The 20312-nt window shown below is 32.9% G+C and overlaps 3 protein-coding genes across 3 annotated transcripts; 1 reads left to right on the plus strand and 2 right to left on the minus strand.

Moving 5' to 3' along the window:
- Nucleotides 1-551: 551 nt before the first annotated feature.
- Nucleotides 552-3748, minus strand: LOC18054615 (small nuclear ribonucleoprotein E). The gene is made up of 6 exons (XM_006453385.2): nucleotides 3549-3748; nucleotides 3404-3430; nucleotides 3226-3288; nucleotides 1013-1091; nucleotides 888-933; nucleotides 552-808 (listed from the first exon to the last, which is right to left on the minus strand). The coding sequence occupies exons 1-6, from the start codon at nucleotides 3588-3590 to the stop codon at nucleotides 799-801; spliced, it is 267 nt and encodes an 88-aa protein (XP_006453448.1). The 5' UTR covers nucleotides 3591-3748; the 3' UTR covers nucleotides 552-798.
- A 5693-nt stretch (nucleotides 3749-9441) lies between these two features.
- On the plus strand, nucleotides 9442-13768 carry LOC18054616 (glutamate receptor 2.8). Its single transcript, XM_024192262.1, has 5 exons — nucleotides 9442-9762; nucleotides 10969-12287; nucleotides 12398-12713; nucleotides 12797-13206; nucleotides 13283-13768. The coding sequence occupies exons 1-5, from the start codon at nucleotides 9480-9482 to the stop codon at nucleotides 13766-13768; spliced, it is 2814 nt and encodes a 937-aa protein (XP_024048030.1). The 5' UTR covers nucleotides 9442-9479.
- Nucleotides 13769-14768: 1000 nt separating this feature from the next.
- LOC18054617 (glutamate receptor 2.8) lies at nucleotides 14769-18930 on the minus strand. The gene is made up of 5 exons (XM_024177932.1): nucleotides 18648-18930; nucleotides 16172-17481; nucleotides 15767-16082; nucleotides 15282-15691; nucleotides 14769-15197 (listed from the first exon to the last, which is right to left on the minus strand). Exons 1-5 carry the CDS (start codon nucleotides 18928-18930, stop codon nucleotides 14769-14771), a joined length of 2748 nt encoding a protein of 915 aa, XP_024033700.1.
- Nucleotides 18931-20312: the final 1382 nt, after the last annotated feature.

The raw sequence follows: 20312 nt of genomic DNA on the forward strand, positions 1-20312 counted from the left end.
GGGCAGCAGGACCAGCACTCACGGCCCTGGCCCCCACCGCCTACACTACTAGAAACAACCCCATGAGTCAAGTCATTTTCTCCTACACCCTGGCCTGTTCATCTGTGTCGTCAATCAACACAAAAGCTCACCCACTCATGCCCAACCACTAGATAATGTCCCTTTCTTTCATTTTTCCCTTTTTTTAATTAAATTAAAAACTGTGATTTTAACTCAAATAAGCATTTACTCTGTTTTGCAAAAATCTAAAGGAAAAAGGAAAAAAGAAACAAACAAGAGAAGTTACTTAGCTCAATTGTGTGAACCTTTTGTTCTTTCAACCTGCAGAAATAGTTTACCATCATGCACTTAAACAATCCTTACAATTTACGTGTAAATGCAAAATTGCAAATAGTGAGTAAAATTATCACTATTAGTAGCTATTAGTTTGGTTTAAACAAGATTACAAAAACTTATTTTCCACTATAATTACCCACAACTCTTCTCAAATTCAAGCAGTCGCATCAGACATTTCATACAAAATTTGAAAAGAAAATCCGATCCACTATGAATTGCTAAGAAATTCTTGACTAGTTTAGGCTAATAAACTAGATGAACAATTGTAAATAAAAAGTATAACCACATAAGCAAATGGTATTATAAACCCTAAAAGGGCAATGACAGTGACTATTAAATGGACTGAATATAATATCACCTTATCATATAGAAATCCAGTTAAGTATTCAAACATCAAAGATAGCAATACACTCTAAATGGCTCAACCAATGACAGACGACAAGATTTCCAGAATGACCATCATCACTTCCCCCTGTAATACAGAGACAGAAAATAGTTAGTATGAGAGAAATGAAAGGAGAGAGGTAAAAGGTCATTTCATTTTCACTTACGTGTTCATCATAAGAGTTATGTTGTCTCCTTTGAGAAGAATCCTTCCTGAGAAAGAAAGGAAAAGGAAAATATTTAGGAAAAGCCGTCAGATTAAAGGGGTTAATTAACTAAGAAAGTAAATCACCTAATGGCTTTCTGGTATTTTTCTTTATGTGAACCTCTTCAGCATCATCCAAAACCAAGTTCATGTACTCATCAAAACCCTGTACAGAAAAATGATCCAAATTCCAGAATTAAGAACAAATAGAGCATATCAAAGTGCTGCTAAGTGATAAAGATATACAGAATTATATCACTTTGCTTTTAATCTTTCACTTCTATCTAATTTGTGAAACATCAAAGAAATGCTACTCCAAGATCAGCAAGCAACCCAAACGACTGCTAACAGTATTCAATGGATGGATCAAGATTTATCGTAGGGCAAAATTTCATCCCTACAGCACTTCAAACACTACCAAAACAGCAATATATAGTCCCATACAGATAAAGCAAGATGCATTTGGAAAAAAAGGCTATCTCTTATAATTTGATTTCCATGCTACTATCAATTTAATGCTCCATACTCAAAATCTGGATACCTCCTCAAAAACTGAACATTTTGAAAACCAAAATTTCCTTATCCAACAAAATGTATCAGAAGTAACCGTTGCTTCAAAGAGGCATTTTCTCACTACTAATTTGGTTATATGAGCTTCAAGCTTATAATGGCCAAAGTTGAAGTCAAAGACACTATAGAAGCCGTCCTACTAAATAAGGTAAGAAAGATAGTCACAAAGTGACTAGCCATAAGATGAAAGAAAAGAAAACTAGAAGTGCCACTTGATAAAATACCCATTAAAGAGCTACATTATGCATCCTCCTTCCGCAAAATATGAAATTGTTCTGACCAATCAAAAAATTGTCTTATAACAGATGAACAACAAGAATGGCCAACAGGACACTATATTTCCCAACCACTAACTTCCTAGAAAATAATTAACTAGGTGAGCCTATTAAAATTGTGCTTAGTGACACCTATACCTCTACCACCTACTACTAAAAGTACACAACATTCTGAAGTTCAACAACCAGTGACATTATGATGAAATATGAGTAACTTTCAAAAAAGGAAGAGAAGTTCACAACCACAAATCAAAAACTGTTCTTCAAGCGCAGAGGTAAAACAAAGAAGATAATAATAATATGCCTTTTCTAGTTGAAAAGTCAGCAAATGCAAATCAGATGCTGACCAAGAAAGATATGTTGACAAAAGAATAATTCACGCAGCTATTTGAACAAACCCTTAACTGGCCTTAAAGCCATTTGTTGTAGAACATGAGAAGGACACACGTGAAAACTTCATACAACATGGAAGACCAGAATGCTTGAAAAAGAAACTGCCAGTATGAAAGTCTGATGCTTCTTCTTTAAAGCACAGTGTATTCTCTCTTCCTTGCAGTTCAACGAAAAAGTGTTTCATGAGGGCACATGCATACCAAAGAAGAAAAGCTATTCAAGATTGTGAGCAATTATAGAGTGGTGCTCTAATGATATAGGGTGAGAGATCACAATATTTAACGGAAACAACAACTGTCAAGTGTTCAATTGTGTGACAACAGTTTCCTTCACACCCATTATTACCATATGAAGAGGAGCGTCAAGATGTGTAGGATTCTAAATAGTAAAGCATGGGAACACCAAAACCACATGGTAAAGCAATTAAAAGAAGCTATAAATTAACCATCGGTATTTGGAAATCAAATCAGAGGCTGTGGCTTTAGTCATTGAACTCATGATTTGAAGGCTGTATATCAGGCAAGGTTACGGTATTTTCAGAATACCCTGTTTTTCAAGTGTGTGTTCTTTTATGTTCTGGAATTCTTCAGTTTCTAAAAGAACCCAGAATAAAAGGAAATTGGAGAGTATCAGCTAGGCTATCACAGTTATAAACACAGGGTTCGAGACATTGTGATTGAATTTCGAAAAATCATGATTTATTGCAGAGTTGCAGGGCTTGTCGAAAGTAACACAACCAATGGTAATTAGTTTCTACCTTCCTATATTTACTGAGAGTTTCAAAAAGCAGAGGCATAAGTGAGTAAAGAACACCTGGGAATCACTAATTAAACTCTAAGCATTATGCATTAAAACGTTTCTAACAATTTCAGTTCAAGACAGCATATACAGAAGCCAATTTCAATTTAAACAAACACACATATGCTAAAGCACAAATATAAACAACTTAAGTGAACTTGCTTGAAATCATGTACTTGTAAAGAAAAAATTATACACTTCACATGAAAAACACAATTGTGATTATAAGATTCAAAATACTATTTTTTAAAAATAAAAAATTACAATAATTCGGCCTTCAATCCTCAAATCCTTCTGCTCAAAAAGCCAAATCTGAATGCGAGCTTTCTGTATGGATTGAAACCAAAAGGAGCAAATTTATGCAAAAATTGAACAACCCATCAGCAAAAACAAATAAATAAGTAGAACCAGAAGAGAAAATCAATATATATAGTAGACTTACGCTTTGAAGGAACCTGAAAATCAAATTCTGGCACCACACGAGAAACGTGGAAACAGAAAGGAAAAGTAAATCAGCAAAAAATCATAAACCCTAAAAGAAGAAATTTGAAAAAAAAAAGTTGTAATTAGTGAACGACGCGGCGTACAATGGGCTGAGTCATAATCCTCTGAACTTTGGTGCTCGCCATTGCTATCGAATTCACAGAGATACGCTTGAGAATTCAAGAGACGAAAAACCCTAGCGGGAGCGAAAGCGCTTTTCAGTATAAGGACCTTGACTTATGCAAGAAGCGGACGACCTCGTAGAGTTCTAGGTTTTGATTAGTTATTAGGGTCCTAACACGACCCCATAGTATCAATACAGCAGTCTAATTAAATTTCAATTGAGTCCTAAATGTTTATGATATTTTTAATCAAGTACTTATTTTGCTAAATTGTGATAAAAAGTCCCTGCAGCCGTTGTCTATGTTTAAGCGAAAGTGTGGAAGACTGGAAGTTAATAGAATGGCGAGGACTAAATATAACTATAACCCAAGCGAAAGCGAACACCAAGCCGCATCTTCCTCCACAACCATCAAAGAGGCCAAAAAATAAATGGATTCCAACATATTTCTTTTTGCTAATTTAATTTACTTATTTATTTATTTTTTGGTTGATGATGTTGTTGTTAGTGTTAGCTTTAGTGTTAATGTTAGTGTTATGTTGTTGTGTTGCTATTGTTGTCATCGCTGTTGGTTGGTTGTTTGTTGCCATTGTAGTTACGTGGCGCAGCTGCTTAAAAGATGTTACCTTCGGCATCCTTAGATGATACTGTTGTAATATGCAAACGGAGAGGGAACGCCTATTACGGACAAGAGGTTGGCTTCAAAAGTAGTGTGTCGAGGTTTCAATGCCTCAGGTGAGGTTTGATGAGTAGGCTATATGGGGAATCACTTTGTTTTAGTGACTTTATGTGATTTTCTTTATTAGAATGAGTCGTGCTAAATATCAAGAATGGTAAGAGAATGTTGAAAGAAACGGCAGCTTGTGCGACTGTTTCGGCTTTTCTCTCTCTCGCCATTCTATTAGTTTTTTTTTTATTGTTAAAAATATTTAAAAAAAAAAGAGAAAACCATAGAAAACAACCCATATCCATAAAATCCCAACACTCCATTACTCTCTCTCCCTCTCTCGATTTTCATCCTCTCTTTTCATAACCTGACATTCACTATTTCGTGATGATATTTCCATGACCTTCATATGCTCTGTATTAGTATGATGCCCTTCCCCATATAGTTCAACTTGTTTTAGAGGTTCCTCTTTGGACCCATAACACATTTCAACACCAGTGCATACTTGAGGGACTATATACTCACAGAGCTTCTCTGTGCTTGCTTGGAGTATAGTTATGTTATGCTGTTTTTGCGGCCTTCATGTGCTCTTCATCGATCTGATGTTATTCACCAACAGGTTCAATGGGTTCAGTCACTTCTTCATCATTATTGCTTTGAAGATTCTCCATGTTTGCCTTTAAGTTGCTATACATTGTGCTCACAACCATTTCAATATCCATTAATGCTGCGTTTACTTGTCAGTAATCGGAATGAGCTAGAATCAGAATGAACTGAAATCAGAATGAACTGGAATGGGAATGGGAAATGAGAATCAGAATAAGTTGTTTACTTGACCTATAGGAATTGGAATCGGAATGGGCTGGAATCCGATTGATGTGTTTATTTTATTTTGGAATCGGAATTGGAATGAGTTAGAATATAACAAATTACTAAAAAATACTTAATGAATTATTATCATAATTATTGTTTTATATTTTAATTACAGTGATTATTTATTCAAAGATTATTATTATTAATTATTGTGAATAATATATTAATATATTAATTAATTGTAATTTTTTAATTAATTAATTATAATGATATACTAATTAATTATATTAATTATTATAATAATTATTATATTAATTATTATTTTAAAAATATATTAATTATTGTGATTATTTATTCAAAAATTAATAATAATTATTATTGTGAATAATATATTAATATATTAATTAATTATAATTTTTTAATTAATTAATTATAATGATATACTAATTAATTATAATAATTATAATAATAATTATTATAAAAATATTTTAACTATTGTGATTATTTATTCAAAAACTATAATTATTAATACATTATTGTTAATAATATATTAATTGATTAATTATAATTATTAATATATTATTGTTAATAATATACTAATATGTTAATTAATAGTAATAATTATATTAATTAATTAATAATAATAAAAGTATATTTATTATTGTGATTATTTATCAAAAATTATAATTATTGTTAATAATATATTAATTAACAGTAAAAATTATATTAATTAATTAATAATATTTTAACCAATTATAATAATTATATTAATAGTTATTATAGTAGTATATTAATTAATTAGTTAATTATTAATAATATAATAATTATTGTGAATATTTATAAGAAAGTAGAATTATTAATAATTATTGTTAATAATATATTAATATATTAATTATTAATATAATTATTATAGTAGTATATTAATTATTTTGATTATTTATCATTACTAATAATTATTGTTAATAATATATTAATATAATAATTAATTCATTAATAATAATATATGAATTAATTACAATAATAATATATTAATTATTGTGATTATTTATTAAAAAACTATAATTATTAATAATTGTTGTTAATAATATAATAATTTATTAATTAATTATAAATGATGACAATATGTGTATTTTTAATTTTGGGGGAGGGCAAAAGAGTCATTCCCGAGAATGGGAGACTTATTCCCACCTCCCCCTTGGGAATAAGTCTCCCATTCCTCATTCCCAAATTGTGATGAGTCCCACAATTCCGATTCTGATTTCCGGCTTTATTTTACGAAGTAAACGTCATTAATCATTCCAATTCTGGATTCCGATTCCCTAATTCGGAAAGTAAACGCACCATAAGTGAGATGAGAAAATGCTACAACAAGAATATAAAAGAAGAGTAACCATTTAAATTTTAACTAGACTTGATAACAAACAAATAACGAAAAGCATTTTAAGAGTCCTAATGCTAACAAATCGAATCTAGAACATACTCATCGGTTGGAGAATAATCAAAGAGGGAGATGAAAGTCCAAAGAGGGAGAGAGAGTGATAGAGAGATAGAGATTCTGTGGATATAGGCTGTCCCTTTCTCTCTCTTTTTTTAAAATATTTTTAATAATAAAAAATTATTAGAACGGCGAGAGAGAAGTCGAAACGGCAGCAAAAGCTGCCGTTTCTCTCAGCATTCTCTCGCCATTCTATATGCTAACAAATCACTTTGTTTTTGCAGGCAAGTAGGCAACTGCTGCGAGCCCAATCCAACAACGACTTTACGTTTGTTTATTCTTTGTTTTAGCGACTTTACGTTTGTTTATTCGTTTTGTGAGTAGGCTATATGGGGAATCACTTTGTTTTAATGACTATTTTTTTTAATAAATGAGTTTCATAAATAATTTGAGGGATTTAAATAGTCTCATTTTTTAAACAAATTATATTGGCGATAATTAGTAACGAATAAGTCCCTAGAGTTACAAAAAAGAAAAGGAAAATTCTATTTAATATTATTAAATCCTCAACTACTATATATAATTAATCAGACAATTATTATTAAGGGGTATTTATTATATTCTCGAAGTATATACTATATGTAACACAATAAACTTATGAGTTGTTATTTATGACAACTCAATTGTTTCACCTGGTATTGTTTTTTTTAACAACTCAAAAATTATTATATATTACATATAATACAACACACGAACCTAATAACTTAATTACAATTAAATTTCAATATTTCAGATTTTATTTGCTATTGATAGTAACGTGTTGAATATCCGATTCTTGAAGGCAAGCTCAAGATGCATGTTCGCAGAAACTCCTGTGATCAGCATTGTATGTTTTTTTCCCCCCTAAAATAAATAAACCCATATTTCAATGTCAGACCTCCCCTAGATTGCCATTTTTTGTTTGTTCGTTCATAAAAAAATGGTTATTAAAACAAATGTTGTGTACCAATAGTACAAAATTCTATGCCCAACATTAAATCAAATAAGGAATATATGGATATTTTGAGTGAGAATCAAAATTTTCTCCTCATCACTAGATACTTTTCCAGTAAATAATATTGGTAATGGTTCGAAATAAATAAACATAAATTAGCAAACAATAATAATGATTCATAAATGGAAATCAAGAGAGAATTTAATTATCATAGTTTTTTTGTTTGACAACACTGATCATTGACTTCAATAGCCATAAAAACATACCAATCTTTTGCTTTTTCAGAAAATATTTGCAAAGAAGATAACGCAACGGAATAATTATATATATATATATATATATGTTTTTTAGTGGACACATTATTAAGTCATACGATTTAATAAAATTAGTTTTTAGTGCAATTAAATTGTACGATTTTATAACATATTAAAAATTAGCTCTATTAATTTGCATGGTTTAATAGTATTTCCGCATTAAAAAAAAAGAGATGGGAGATTTTTTGATGTCTATAAAAGCGACCCTTTAGTATTGCTAGAAATCATTAATCCTTGTATTCTCTTCTCCTCAATAATAATATTTACACTTATATTATGAATATCTACACACATATATAGACACACGCACACAGACAAAAAATTATTTTCAAGTGCATGCGTTCTCTTTTTTTTTTTTTTTAATGCAAACACGCTCTTAAACCAGACTATTTAAGAGAATTAAGAATTAACTCTTTTAAATATCATAATTTAAAAACATATTCGCATGGAAAACAAAAATGAGAGTGGCACACACACACACATGGAACTTGGCCAATGCGATGAAGCGAGCAAAGAATAAACAAACGTAAAGTCGCTGGTGGCTTGGGCTCGCAGTTGCCTGCATGCCACAAAACTACTCGGAATCGGAATTAAAAAAGCCTTTAACGTTGACTTACTTTAATGTTGATTTATATAGGTAAACTTTTCTGCTTATGTGGAGCAATTAATGCAAGCAAACTGTCACAAAAAAAATTAATTTGAAATATGTTAAAATTATTTTTCAACAAATACGATGTGCGGAGAGGAAGACTAATTCCATGCATTGAATGTTTCTGATTTTTATGTTTTCTAGAATATACACAAAATACATCTAATTTAGTTTCAATTATTCAATTGTTTTAAGTGTGTTTTGTGTTTTTTGAGTACCATTTTTTTTTCTTTTGTTGACTAATCATTGAATCTGAATGGATATAATAATTATTATTATTATTTTTGAATCACATATAATTATTAAATTCTATCAAAGCCCTATGATTTTGGCTTATTCTCACCTAGGGATTTACGTGTACAACACAATGAAAACCTTATATAATTTAAGTTATTCATTCACATATTGGAAAAATATACAAAAAAACAAAATATAAAAACAGAAAATATAAAATAAAACAAACATATATAATATTCAAAACTTACACATTCAGATCTACAAAAATTTCAAACGAAAAAACAATTCATCGCTACCTTCAGAAAATTGAAACTATCAAACTAAATCTTTTCTTTTTCTTTTTCTTGTGATTTACGGTGGTCTTGTTCAATATACAGAAAAAACAATTAATCGCTACCTTCAGAAAATTGAAACTATCAAACTAAATCTTCTCTTTTTCTTTTTCTTGTGACTTACGGTGGTCTTGTTCAATATACACTTAAGACTTTGAAATTGAGCTGGACATTCTCCACCAGCTGAACCTATTGCCACTTGCTTTCTCCGTCGTTGATCTGACTTGCTGCATGCTTCTTCCACGAAGTATCCATTTCTTAATTTATTAAGCCTACACGTTAATTTGTGAATGGGTAATTATCAAAGGACTTGTAATATTTTTACACAAACTTTTCAAACAGATGCATTAAACAACTGCTTTTTCATAGCATCTATTTTGTTTTCTGTCATGGACATAGTGTTAAGGCATGTATATATATATGTATGTATCATAGCTTGGGTTTGCGCTGCTAGCTGCTAATGAAACTTAATCATGGCCACCATCAAGTGGTTGTTTCTTGATCTTCTGCTTTTATTTCTTCTGTTTCATGACGCTGTAGCTGATCAGTCAGAAAGTAATGTTGAAAAAATCACAGAATCAAAAACATTAGTCCATATCGGAGCCATTTTTGATCCAGACACACTTGACGGTGCCATAGCAGAAATCTCCATGAGTCTGGCCGTTGCAGATTTCTATGCCCTTCATCCTAATTATCAAAGCAGGTTATCTGTACATTTTACAACGGCAAAGGATCTTGTTACCACGGCTGCTGCAGGTACCTATATTTCATTTTATAACTCATACATTTTTTAGTTGTTTTTTTCCTAATTTTTTGCCATGAAATCTGGTCGGTTACTGAAATGGATAATTGGCTTATATATACTGCGCCACATTATTGGATATAATTTTTAATATTGTTATTTTTATCAACCACCAATATAACTCATTTTTTGTATGATGAAAGCTAATTAAGATGAGTAGAGAATACCTTTTAGATACCAATATCCACTATCCACTAAATGCGTCTTCATTATATACCATAAATCTTTACCTTAAAAAAAAATCTTTTCATGTCTTTTGCTTTTTTATTTATGAAAATCACCACTTTCCCCTCTAAGAAAAAATATATCTTTTACCTTTTATCCACCTCATATTTTTTATTGTTGTAATTAGTTTTTATTTGGAAAATAAGAGGACTGTGGCATGAACTATGAACCCCACTCACATGGGTGAGAAAAGAATTGTGATGGTGTTAGGCTAAATAATCAAAAGAAAAAGTTGTCAAAGACTTTTATTTATCCTTTTATTTATTGGTTTATCTATTTTTCTATATGTTACTTTGGTAATCATTTTTGTTTATTTCTTCTCTTATCATGAAAGCTTAAGAAATTAAATGAAAATGACAAGTAATAAATATGATTTTACTATATTCACATAAAATAAAAATTTCAACTAAAAAAAATGTTTGAATTCATTATGTATCAAGATCACATTAGATACTCGCCATTTGTACCTCTTAAATATATTTATCTATAAAGCTTACACGCATGCCATAAAGATAATGATCTGGTCATGTGAAAATTACTCTACCTATTTAATTTAATAGATATTGACTCCGTTGATGCTCTAAAGGACATTTCCAATTAAATCAATAATGGAGTGAAGTTAAGTTCATTAATAAATAAATAAAGATAATGACGTTTTGTTGGCTGTTAAGAGTAATTAAATATCAGTAGATCGTAAGAAGCTGATGGGAGCTCAGAATCCTAATTCAGTGATTCTTGAGACAAATAATTGAAAGATTTTTTTTTCTATTAAGCTAGATATTATATTAGCTATAACATACAACAATAGAAAAAAAGTTGTTGCCACTCAAACAAATTTAAAGCTTGTGGAAAACTAATTTTAGGTTATGTGTAAGTTATTGTTAATATAACTTCGACCATTAATCTAATTAATATATATTTGGAATGGAATGCAGCTGTGGATTTACTGAAGAAATTTAAAGTACACGCCATTATAGGGCCACAAATACAAGCTGCAGCTCCGTTTTTAGTAGAGCTAGGAGAAAAGGCTCAAGTACCAATTATTTCATTTTTTGAAACAAGCCCTGCACTTTCTCCCACTGAATACCCCTTTTTCATTCGAGTAACTCAGAATGATTCTCTTCAAGTAAAAGCAATCTCTGCTGTTTTACAAAATTTTAGTTGGCATGAAGTTGTTCTCATGTACGAAGACACGGATTATGGTGCCGGTTTCATCTCTTTTTTAGTTGATGAATTGCAAGAGAATGACATCCGGATATCCCATATGAGCAAAATCCCTACTTCTGCCGAAGATTTTCAGATTTCAAAAGAGTTAAGCAAGCTGAGCACAATGCAGACTAGAGTTTTCATAGTGCACATGAATACCGCCCTCGCGTCTCGCCTGTTTGCACTTGTTGATAAGAAAGGAATGATGAGTGAAGGCTACACATGGATCGTCACTGCTCGTTCATCCAATTCACTAAATGTCTTGGATTCTGAGGTTATTGATTCAATGGAAGGTGTGTTGGGTGTTAGGTCTCATTTACCTAAGTCTAAAGAACTTGGTCTTTTTGACAGGAGATGGAAAAGCAAACTTCATTCAATGAAGCCAAACAGTTCAGTGACTGAGATAAACATTTCTGGTCTGTGGGCATATGATACAATTTTTGCTCTTGCCAAAGCTGTAGAGAAGATTTTGTCACCCACAAATCCGAGCATAGTGAACCCCAATAACCCTAGTGAAAGTACAACGGATTTCGGAAGCTTAGGTATTTCTAGGACCGGTCCTATTCTTAACAATCAAATCCTGAACACCCAATTCAAAGGATTAAGCGGAGAATTCCATTTGGTTAATGGGCAATTGGAAAGTCCAGTCTTCGAAATTGTTAATGTTATTGGAACAGGAAGAGTTGTTGGATACTGGACTTCTGAGAAAGGATTGACTCAAACTTTGGATTCAACTTCTAAAAATGATTTGAAGCGGATTATATGGCCTGGAGATTCGACAATAGCTCCAACAGGTTGGGCTATACCCAGTTTAGTAGTAGGAACTCCAGTGAAACTAGGGTTTCCCGAATTTCTTAGAGTGCGCAAGGATGATTATTTGAACAAGAATATTTACTCAGGATTCTGCATAGACATTTTCAATGCTGCGTTAGAAATAGTAGAAGAAAAATTAGGCATGAAGATACATCCCCAGTTTTTTCCTTACGAGGATGCGAATGGAGAGATGGCTGGGACTTATGATGACCTTCTACGTCAAATAAAGTTAAAGGTTAAGACGCCAATCACCTTTCACAAATATCTTTTCCTTTTAAGTCAGTATAGTTTTTTTTTTTTCAGGTATTTGTAATTTTTTTTAAATGTTCTTTTGAGAGTGTACAGAAGTTTGATGCTGTGGTGGGAGATATATCAATCGTGGCCAGCCGGACAGATTATGTTGAGTTCACATTGCCATATTCAGAATCTGGGGTGACCATGCTCGTACCTGTTAAACGCGACAATCGCCACAACATGTGGATTTTCTTGAAACCTTGGACATGGGATCTTTGGTTAACAGTCTTTGTTGCTTGCATTTTCATTGCTCTCATCATACGAACTATGGAGCGCCAAACTGAAAACTCAGAGTTTGCAGGGTCACCTAGACGGCAACTTGGCATGATCTTCATGTTTCCATTCTATGCTATGGTCATTCCTCAAAGTAATCAAATCTTTACCCTTTTACAAAACTCAAGTTTCTTTAGCTAATTAATATTAAATGACTGCTTCTCTTGCTTGCAACAGGGGAGCTGGTGGTCAGAGACTGCTCTAAGTTTGTGTTGGTGATATGGTTATGGCTTGCATTTATCCTAATGCAGAGTTACACAGCAAGTTTATCTTCAATACTAACTGTAGATCAGTTGGAACCAACATTTGCTGACCTGAAAAAGCTACGTACAGAAAGCCACTTTGTTGGATTCCAGAATGGGTCCTTTGTAGGAGATTTTTTGGTCAAGCAATTGAATTTCAGCAGTAACCAAACAAGGCCACTGATCAACATCGGGGAATATAAGGAAGCCTTGAGCAAGGGAAGTAGAAACGGAGGTGTTAGTGCCATCTTCGAGGAAATCCCTTACATCAAAGTCTTCCTTAAGAAATATAGTTCTAAATATACAACTGCTGGACCAATTTACAGAACTGATGGATTGGGCTTTGTATGTAATTCATTTCTCTCTTTATAATCTTGTTTAAAATTTAATATGCGTCACATTAATCATTTTCTCTATGCAGGCTTTTGCTAGGGACTCTCCTCTGATATCTCATTTTTCACAAGCCATTTTATTAGTCAGGGAGAACCAAACAAGAATGGACCGAATGGAGAAAAAGTATTTCGGAGAGAATGTTATGACTCCAACTCTAGCTCCATCGATCTCCAGTGAAAGTTCAAGCCTCCGTGCATATAATTTTGGTGGCCTCTTCATCATCGTGGGGATTGCTACATTATTAGCACTACTCATTTCAGAAAGGTATATTTGGCAGAAGCCTGTGTCACTTGTGAACAAGTATTTGACATCTCAAGAGAATCCTTCTAATGAGGCAGAATTAGTAGCACAGCCAACAATACTTCAGGAGACGGATATAGCTGGTGGACATTCGTTGTCACCTGATCAAGCAGAGGATTCAGGGAACTGTGAGAGGACTAATTCTGGCCATATCAGAGGAGATACTTCTGCAGAAGAAGATGAAACAGAGAATGCCGAAGCTCACCACTCATAATAGATTGGCTGTATCTCTGATGAACTGCAAGTATTGAGTTAGTTCTTAGCAAATATGAGATGTGAATGATGAAACAATAACAAACTTTATGCCCTTAATCATGTATTTCCAAATAAACACATATTTTAGGTAATTTTGAAATTTACCATGATCTTCCATGGATCCGAGCTTGGAAGCTTGTTATGGAGCTTTCACAGAGTTGCTACAACTTTAATCCAGCTTCTGAAATTCCCGCTTCCTTTCCGTTAGCTCAAGGTTCAGCTTTTCTCAACAAGTCACTGTACACACACGGGAGAGACGAGGGAGAGAGAGAGAGAGGTGCACTGCACTCATGCCACATATTTCTTGAACCGTTAACTTCCAATGGGCTGAAGTTACTTAAATACAGTGGTTAAGCGCAGGGACCCCTCATGTGTTAGTATAAAATTGCCCATCCCATTATGAGCTAAAATAACACAATTAAGGATTATATTTGTCCATAATATACTACTGTATAGGGTATGTCAAAATCAGACTCATTAACACAACATTTGATCACTTAATAAATGAGTCTGTCAAAATTGCTCCATAATATTTGACAATAGTCACGTATTAATTCGGTAAAATATAAAAAACAATTAGAATGATTTATGTTAGTCCACATAATGTGAGAAATAAATCTAACAGTGAATGCATATAGATAAAAGTTATGCATATTTTGTCTGGGTAAGGGATACTGTGTTGGACAGTACAATTGTCCGTAGAGTTTATGCCAGTATGAAAATATTTTGCATTCATCGTTTGTTGCTTTTTTTTTAAAAAAAAAAAAGAGGACAAAAGACAAATTCCATGTAGCTTATAATTTGAAATTCATCTACCATATTTTGATGCCATAATGACTGCAATTTTAACTCTATATATATGTTTGCCATAATGTCCTGATTCTTGCTATGAGGAAATCTGCTTGGATCCTATGTGTTACACTGACATAGTCAGGGTCAGGGATTCGGCGTTTTTTGCTTCATTCTACTGCAATATCTTCTTTAATACGCCCGGAAATCCTTCCAGAATTCCCTGAATCTTGATGAACTTCAGGTGAATGATCACCGGCATCCGTCTCAGCTGTTGGCTGTGCCGCTAATTCTATCCTGTTAGCAGGATGGTCGGATGTGAGATATTGTCTTATGAATGCAACCGGTCTCTGCCAAATATACCTTTCTGAAATGGCTATAGCTAATAGCGTAGCAATCCCTGCTATGATGAAGAGGCCACCAAAATTAAAGGCCCGGAGACTAGAACTTCCAGTGGAAATTGTCGGAGCTAGAGTTGCAGATGTAACTTTCTCTCCAAAATACCTTTTCTCAATTTCATCCATTTTAGTCTCGTTCTCTCTGACAAGCAAAATTGCCTTTGAAAAATAAGAAACAAGAGGAGACTCCTTTGGAAATGCCTGAAAAAAGCAAGTTAGCAAATTAATAAAATTCATATATTGAAGTTTGAAATGTACAATAAACATAGTTGTATATGTACATACAAAACCAAATCCAACGGTTCTGTAAATTGGTCCGGCCGTGGTATATTGAGAGCCATATGCCTTAAGAAAGACTCTGATGTAAGGGATTTCATCAAAGATTGCAGTAACACCTCCATTTTTACTTCCATTGGACAAGGCCTCGTGGTACTCCTGTATAGTGCCATATGACTTGAGCTGGCTACGGCTGAAATTAAATTGCTTCTCCAATAAATTTCCTACAAAGCAACCGCGTTGGAATCCAATGAAGTGATCTTTTGTTCGTAGCCTTTCTAGGTTATCAAACGTAGGCTCCAATTTATCTACGGTTAGTATTGAAGATAAACTTGCTGTATAACTCTGCATCAGGATAAATGCAAGCCATAGCCATACCACCAACACAAACCTAGAGCAGTCTCTAACCACCAATTCCCCTGTTACCAGCATTAGAACTTAAAAAATTATAAAACGATAATAATGTAACATGTAATCAAGGGATAGAGATTTACTTTGAGGAATGACAAAAGCATAGAATGGGAACATCAAGATCATGGCGAGCTGTCGTCTATATGATCCTCTGAACTCGGTGTTTTCAGTATTGTGCTCCATAACCCATATGACAATCGTGATAAAGATGCAAGATGTACCAACTGTTAACCAAAGATCCCATGTCCAAGGTTTCAAGAAGATCCACATGTTCTTGCGGTTGTCACCTTTAGCTAGTACAAGCATAGTCCATCCTGATTCTGAGTATGGCAATGTGAAATCAACGTAATCTGTCCTGTTCGCCACAATTGTTGTATCGCCCACAACAGCATCAAATTTCTAAAAGATATGCAAATACAAAATTGAACTTCTAGTTTCAATCACAAGAAAAAAAAATTATTTGAAAGAAATTAAGAGCACATGAGAACCTTGTTCTTAATTTGGAGAAGAAGATCATCATAGCTCCCGTCCATTAGTCCGGTCTCATCCTCAAAACCAATGAAATCATGAAGAACTTTAAAACCTAAATCTTTGTCCAACGTTTCTAATACAGCAGAGAAAACATCTATAGAGAATCCAGTGTAAGTAGTCTTGTTACCATTCTTGCGCTGTTCAACAAATTCAGGAAAACCTAATTTCACGGGAACCCCAATTTTTAAACTCGGTATAGCCCAACCTGTTGGTGTTGTTGTTGAGTCTCCAGGCCATATGATCTGCTTTAAGCCATTTTTATAATTTGGACCTAAGTTTTGTGATATTCCCTTCTCAGGAGTCCAGTATCCTACAACTCTTCCATTTCCAATCACATTAATTATTTCAAAGACTGAACTTTCCAATTGTCTATTAATCAAATTAAATTCCCCACTTAATCCTTTGAATCTGGTGTTCCTAAGTTCATCTCTAAGCCTTGAACCAATCCTGGGAGCACCTAAACTTGCAAAATCTATTCTGCTTTCGCTAGTGTTGGGCTTTACAAAGCTCGGATTTGTGGGCGGCAAAATCTTCTCTGCTGCCCTGGCTAATGCACAAATTGTATCATATGCCCACAAGCCAGAAAAGTTGATCCCAGTCAGTGGACTATTCGGCTTCATTAAATGGAGTTCTCTTTTCCATCTTCTGTCGAAAGATGCAAGTTCTTTAGACTTGGGTACATGAGACCTAACACCCAACACACCATCCATTGAATCAACGACGTCAGAGTCCAAAACATTAAGTGAATTGGATAAGCCCGCAGTGATGATCCATGCATAGCCTTTACTCATCATTCCATTCTGATCTGCAAGTGCAAATAGCCGAGACGCGAGGGCGGTATTCATGTACACTATGAAAACCCTTGTCTGCATTGTCATCAACTTCAGCAAAGCTTTTGAAATTTGAAAATCTTCAGCTGATTTTGGGATTGCACTCATGTGCGCTACCCGTATATTAGTCTCTTGCAATGCATCAACTAAATAAGAAATGAAACCGGTACCATAGTCGGTGTCTTCGTACACTAGGACAACTTCATGCCAATTAAATTTTTGTAAAACAGCAGAGATGGCTTTTACTTGAACGGAATCATTTTCAGCAACTCGAATGAAATAAGGGCTCTCAATGAGAGAAAGAGTAGGGCTTGCTTCGAAAAATGAAATAATTGGCACCTGAGATTTTTCTCCTAACTCTACTAAAAATGGAGCTGCAGCTGATATTTGTGGCCCTATAATGGCATCTACTTGAAAATTCTCCAGTAGATCCACAGCTGCATTCCAGGGAGAAACATAATATTTATGGTTAGTTCAAATCACATTACTAATCTTAATTTGTAATTTCTAATTTGTAAGTTGGAACTTCAAATCACATTTATTATTTACCTTTTTTTCCTAATCACTGTCTTAAATTTTCCTTATTCCTTACGTTTTAATAAAGAAAAATATTACTTATTTTCGCTTAAGTAAGACGTAGTTACGTTGTTGTCTCTTATTTTTTAAAATAGTATTTTCAGTCCCTGTTATTAGCAACTAACTGACATTGCAGGATTGATTTTTTCTTAACCTGAAAAAAAGACGATACTGCCACTAGCAAAATGAAATGAAATAAATAAAATAAAAGCTTCATTAAAAGTCATCATTATTTTCATTATTTTTGTGATTTTTAAGGATAACATCATCTCTTTGTAAGTCCTTAAAACTCACAATAATAGCCAACGGAAAACACTAAAAATAATTTTCAAGATGGAGAACCATAGATAAATAAATGATTCATTACTTAATTGATACCAACAAAAAGAAAATATAAAGTTTAGAAATAGAATGCATAGAAATATATCGAGAAAAAATATAAAGCAAAGGAGACACGTTTTCGGTAATTCTTTATTGTTTTACATGATCCTCGAGAGTGATTATCATATATTCTATTATACTTATTATTTGTTATGTTAACATCCCAATATAGAGCATATAAGTAGATAAGTTTTATGTTAGTAAGGATGTAGTAACTTGTTTGTTTTTGTCAAAACCTAACGTTTATTTTATTTTATTTTTTTCCCCCGAAATGAAACCTAACCTTTATTCAATGAGCAAAATATGTCCTTTTATAGCATTGAGTTTGAAGAGTGAAAGGTACGCAACTCAATAGAAGTCAGAGACCTACAAGACACAAATGGAAAAACTGAAACTGTGTACTCACTTGAGACATAAAAGGATTCCAACTATTATTACCCAGAAAAGAAAAATGAGAAAATGACATCCACTACAATTTGATCAAGTATTAATAACTTACTTCCTTTGAAATATATATTTATTACGCGGTGAAGCAAATAAAATATAAATTATACTACAGACAAAACGTTGAAAAAAGATATAAAAATAGAAATAAACTTGAGCACTGCTTAATGGTTGATGCAATATATAAAATTAATTTAATTACCTGCTCCAGCCGTGTCAACAAGATCCTTTGCGGTGGTAACACGTAAGTGCAACCTGGTTTGATAATTAGGATGAAGGGCGTAGAAATCTGAAATGGCCAGATTCATGGAGATTTCTGCTATGACACCGTCAAGTGTGTTGTCCGTATCGAAAATGGCTCCGATATGTACTGAGGATTTTGATCCTCTGATTGTTTCAGCACTACTTTCTGGCATAGCTCCGGTGTCATGAAACAAAATAAAGAAATGCTGGAAGCAGAAGAAAATGCAAACGAAGTTTGCCATATTGGCTAGCTAAGGTTTTTCAAGTTTTTGAAATATATATGCTTTCTTTGCATAAATTGATTAGCTTTTTTGTCCAATCCAAAAGTTGAGGGTTTCTTCAGGAAATGCTGAATGATTAATTCGTTGATGCCCAAAAAGTAATCATTATTCGAATATATATAGACACTAAATAAAATCAAAGGCCTTGAATTCATTAACGACCAAGTGACATAAAAATATTATTAAAAAAAAATCTAATGCATACTTTCGCAGCAATGAAGCGGAAATTAAGAAGGTAGTGCTGTAGCAGTAGATGCTGAAAACTTGGATTTGACTTCTAATAAGTTCCAAACAAACAATTGTTTGACCGCCAGGGCCAGCGGCAGAAATGTTCAATAGTCGGCTAGAATCTGGATCGCAGTCAAAGTTTGTTTAAATTTATGTACCTTGTACACTTCCTATCTATTTAGGAAGTGATATAAAATTGATCATAAGTACGTACCTATATAATTAATATATGAAAAAATAAAACATTCAAGTGCACTTCCATGAAATAATGATTAATTATTAAGGGTTATTATATTTCCCTAGTTAAATAATCACAATACGATCTTATAGACATTATAATCATTGCTCCACTGAGACCTATTTTAATAAAACTCTTTTGAAATCTAATCTAAGACTCCGATTTGAAGATGAAAAGGGTTTGCTAGACCTGCCATGGAATAAAAATAAACAACAAACATAAAATTAAATTCATTTTATACGGTACTTTTGAAGAAGCTTGCAAGGAAGGGTTATATAAAAGGGTGAACCCAAAAAAAAAAAACAATAATTAACAAATGATACGAATACAAAAAACTTGATGCAATGTTTTAGCAAAAGTTTTTTCTTAATAATATCCTTATAGAAATTTGTTCGCCTAATTCATGCTAAAAAATTAATTTCAAACATGAAGAGTGCCTCATTATATTTATTAATCCAATCACTAATCTAAACCAATGTAACATAATATTTTCGACCAAACATTAAAGTTTTTTTTTTCCTTCCTTTTTTCTTTCATAAACAAAATTCTAGCAATGATTAAAGGGGATATCTCGAAGGTCAATATAAAAAGCCTTGCTAATTCCGAGTATTAATCGGTGGTAGGTGTGATTTCAGTGACACCGAGATGATCATAAGAAGTCTAACATGCGACTTTTCGTCTGTACTAAATAAATATCATTTTATTTTAATTTATTTTTGCCTTCTTAATTACCGCAAACTTTGGTGAGAGGACGGCAACTTGGCAAGCACGAATTGAGAAATGGTCCATTTTTCAATTTCTTCTTTTTCTTTTCATTTGTATTTTTTTTTTCTGGTAACTCTGAACTCTGAGAAATCATTTTTTTTTTCTGTTGACA

Source organism: Citrus clementina, unplaced genomic scaffold (genome assembly GCF_000493195.1).
Source record: "Citrus clementina cultivar Clemenules unplaced genomic scaffold, Citrus_clementina_v1.0 scaffold_1, whole genome shotgun sequence".
Lineage (NCBI taxonomy): Eukaryota > Viridiplantae > Streptophyta > Magnoliopsida > Sapindales > Rutaceae > Citrus > Citrus x clementina.